This window comes from Caretta caretta, chromosome 1 (assembly GCF_965140235.1).
Source record: "Caretta caretta isolate rCarCar2 chromosome 1, rCarCar1.hap1, whole genome shotgun sequence".
Classification (NCBI taxonomy): domain Eukaryota; kingdom Metazoa; phylum Chordata; order Testudines; family Cheloniidae; genus Caretta; species Caretta caretta.
This window is the reverse complement of record NC_134206.1, coordinates 6,087,778-6,091,653: the sequence shown is the minus strand read 5'-3', so window position 1 is coordinate 6,091,653 and position 3,876 is coordinate 6,087,778. Positions and strand designations below refer to the sequence as shown.

The 3,876-nt window shown below is 43.9% G+C and overlaps 1 protein-coding gene across 1 annotated transcript; it reads right to left on the bottom strand.

The window, feature by feature from the left end:
• Positions 1-426: 426 nt before the first annotated feature.
• Positions 427-1,365, bottom strand: LOC125633057 (olfactory receptor 52P1-like). The gene has a single exon (XM_048842169.1). It carries the CDS (start codon positions 1,363-1,365, stop codon positions 427-429), a length of 939 nt encoding a protein of 312 aa, XP_048698126.1.
• Between the last annotated feature and the right edge of the window lie 2,511 nt (positions 1,366-3,876).

The following is a 3,876-nucleotide window of genomic DNA, read 5'->3' as shown; positions in this document are numbered from 1 at the left end:
ATGCAGGAATGCAAGCCTCCCTTTTTTCTCTCACTCCCTGTAACTTCAACAAATAGCCCTTCATTCTGCTGTCAGAGGCTTTCCCAGCAGCCTCTCTTAGCCTGACTTTGGTTAGGTTGACATAACTGTTTCATATTTAACTTTCCTCACCTAACACCACCTTCTGTCAGAAATGTGGAGTATCTTCTGGTGGTCTGGTAGTCACAGTAAGGCTGAGTGACAGGTTGTGTGGGGTTGGGAGCTGATGAGTGACATTTGTAAGAGGCCAGGTGATGGTCAGAGAGAGGAAACTTAATGGTGATTTAGGTGTGAGACTCTGAACTTCCATAATGCTGAGCTCAGCCAAACTAGGAGCACCCTTGATTAATGAGGAATTATCCTTTCCCCGTCTTGTCACACAACTTTGAAGTCAGTGGCCCCCAGTGATCACCTTCTGCAGGTGTATTTACCCACTTTGTCACGAAGCTCTTTGGATTTCACACCATAAATGATAGGGTTGAGCATGGGGGGGACAAGGAGATAGAAGTTAGCGAAGGTGACATGTACATAGGAAGCAATTCCTTGACCAAACCGCTGTGTCAGGTAAGAAAAGAGGGTCGGAGTATAAGACATCAGAATCACACAGATGTGGGCGGTGCAGGTGTTGAGGGCTTTCTGGTGGTCTTTCTTGGAGGAGATTCTGAGGACAGCCCTGATGATCAGACCGTAGGACAGTGCAATGAGAATCAGGTCTAACCAGATGACTACAAGTGCTGTCACCAAACCATATGTCCTGTTGACTGTAATGTCCCCACACAACATCTTTGCCACAGCTATGTGCTCACAGTATGTGTGGGGAATAATGTGGTTGGCACAGAATGGCAGCCTGCTCAGGAGCAGGGGCAGGGGCAGAATGAAGAGAACAGCTCTTATCAAACCCACAAGACCTAGCTTGGCTATTCGTGCATTGGTGAGGATGGTGGCATATCTCAGAGGGTTACATATGGCAATGTAACGATCGAAGGCCATTGTCACAAGGACGGCTGACTGCATACCAGAAACTGCATGAATGAAGAACATCTGGGTGAGGCAGCCATTCAGAGTAATGCCTTTCAAATTGAACCAAAATATACAAAGTGCCTTTGGAATGACAGAGGTAGACATGCCGATATCTGTGAGTGCCAGCATGCAGAGCAGCAGGTACATTGGCTTGTGCAGGTTCTGCTCTTTGCCTACAACAAACAGAACCATGGAATTTCCAAACAGGCTGATAATGTAGAACATAGAGAAAGGGATGGAAATCCAGATATGGGCAGCTTCCAGGCCTGGGATGCCCATTAGAATAAATGGTGAAGGGTCAGAGGGTGTGAGGTTGAAAGCTGCCATGAGGTGGTTGATGCGTCTATCGGGCTCAGAAATGCTCAAGTTGTCTGTGAAGGGAGAGAAGCACAACAAGGGGCGGGGGTTTACACAGTTTATAAGAATTAGTACTTCAATATGTTATAGGTATGAACAATCTAGAAAGGGGTGTGCGCAGTGAGGTGGGAGCATTTACAGATAGGTTATAGTCAAGTCCAGAGAAGTCCTCAGAGAGAACTAATGAAGCTAGGTGAATGGGCAGCATGATGGCATATACACTTGGATGTCAATAACTGCAACATTTATGCCATTGGAGGGAAACATGTGTACTCCTCAAACATCTTTTGAGGTTCTAATTTGTCTATATGAATTCAGTACAGGGACCTGGGCATCACTGTACACAGCTTTGTGAAGTCCTGCTCACAGTGCAAGCATGGCAGAAACTAAGGAAAACATTGGGATCCAGGAGGAGTGGGATGGGAAATCATACAGAAAATACAATGCCCTGAGATCAGTCAGTTGATTTTTCACCCTCCTCTGGATTCCTCTATGTAGTACTGGGCACTCTTCTCACACAGGGTATTGCAGAACTAGAGGGGTTAACGGAAGGGCAACAGGAATGATCAAGTGCCTGGGGAAACTCTCATATAGAGAGAGATTGAGGAGACTGGGATTGTAACCTTACAAAGGAGATGAATAAGAGGGGATATGAGAAAAGTCTATAAATTACTGACTTGTAGAGAGGTTTCAGAGGGATGACTGGTGGAGAGTAGATAGAGAAAGTGTTCTCCCTGTCTGATAATACAAGATCAAGAGGACATTCAATTAAACTGAAATGTGGCACATTCAAAACAGATAAATAGAATGCTTTTTCCACTCAATGCCTAATTAGATTGAGGAAAACATTGTCACAAGACATAGTTGGGGCCATGAGCTAAGCAATGATCAGGAAGAGTTGGACATTTACATGGATAGGAGACTATCTAGTTATAATATTTACAACTAAATAAATATTTTGGAAAGGCTATACCCCCATGTTTTTCTGGACACATGCCAATTTCTAGGTGTTAGGCATTAGGGGGACACCCTCAGTATGGTCAGGTCATCCTCTCATCTACCCACTACTGGGTTTCTTACAACTTCTTCTGCAACACCAGAAGCTGTCTCTGTTGGAGAGAGGACAGTGGACTAGATGACTAGACCGTAGATCTGATCCATGATGCTATTCCTATGTTGGAAACGATCCAAGTTTCCCCCATGGAAACAGACATTATCCTGCTGGTCTATGACTTTGTGCTCAAAAGAATGGATATGAAGAGCGCAAAGGTCTTTGTAGTTAGGGCCACAGGCCCGCACCTCTGTTACTTCCTCTCTTTCATTTGGTGAGACACTTTCTTGCAGGCACCCAGCTTTGCCTGAGACATAATGATGCTGGTCTCTATCATGGGAAGTGCAATGACTCTGAACAAGATTTGGGGGTGTGAAGGGATAATTAGCTAAACATGAGACTCCCAGTGTAACAGTGTGGACAAAATAGCTAATGCGATCCTGGGGCGATAACTGGGGGAATCTCAAGTAGGAGCAGAGAAATTATTTTGCCTTTGTACCTGGTGCCAATGCACCTGGTACTGGAATCCTGTATCCATTCTTGGTGTCCACAGTTCAAGAAGGAGGGTTCATAGCCAAGCCACAAGAATACGGAAAGAATTAAACACCTGCCTTAGAGTGTTAAGGGGAGACTTGGTCACAGTCTCTAAGTACCTACATGGGGAACCAATATTTAATGTGAGCTCTTCAGTCTAGGAGAGGTAGGTCTAACACTATCCAAGGGCTGGAAGTTTCAGTTAGACACATTCTGACTGGAGATAAGGTATACACTTTTCAAATGGTGAGAGTAATTAACCATGGGAAGAATTTTTAAACCAAGATTGGATGTTTCTCTCCACCAATGGGTCTCAGCATTTCCAGACTACTGTATCCCTTTCAGGAGTCTGATTTGTTTTGTGTACTCCAAGTTTCACCTCACCTAAAAACTACTTGTTTACAAAATCAGACATAAAAATACCCAAGTGAGACAGCATTCTCTTACTGCAAAATTGCTTACTTTCTAATTTTTTACCATGTACTTATAAAGTAAATAAATTGGAATACAAATATTTTACTTATATTTCGGTGTATAGTATATAGAGCAGTATAAACAAGTCTGTATGAAATATTAGTTTGTGCTGACTTGGCTACTACTTTTCATGTAGCCTGTTGTAAAATTAGGCAACTATCTAGAGGAGTATACCAACTGCCTGGAAGGCCTCTGTGCACCCCTCCCAGTACATAGAATAATAGAATCATAGAATATTAGGGTTGGAAGGGACCTCAGGAGGTCATCTAGTCCAACCCCCTGCTCAAAGCAGGACCAATCCCCAACTAAAAGCATCCCAGCCAGGCCTTTGTCAAGCCTGACCTTAAAAATATCTAAGGAAGGAGATTCCACCACCTCCCTAGGTAATGTATTCCAGTGCTTCACCACCCTCCTAGTGAAAA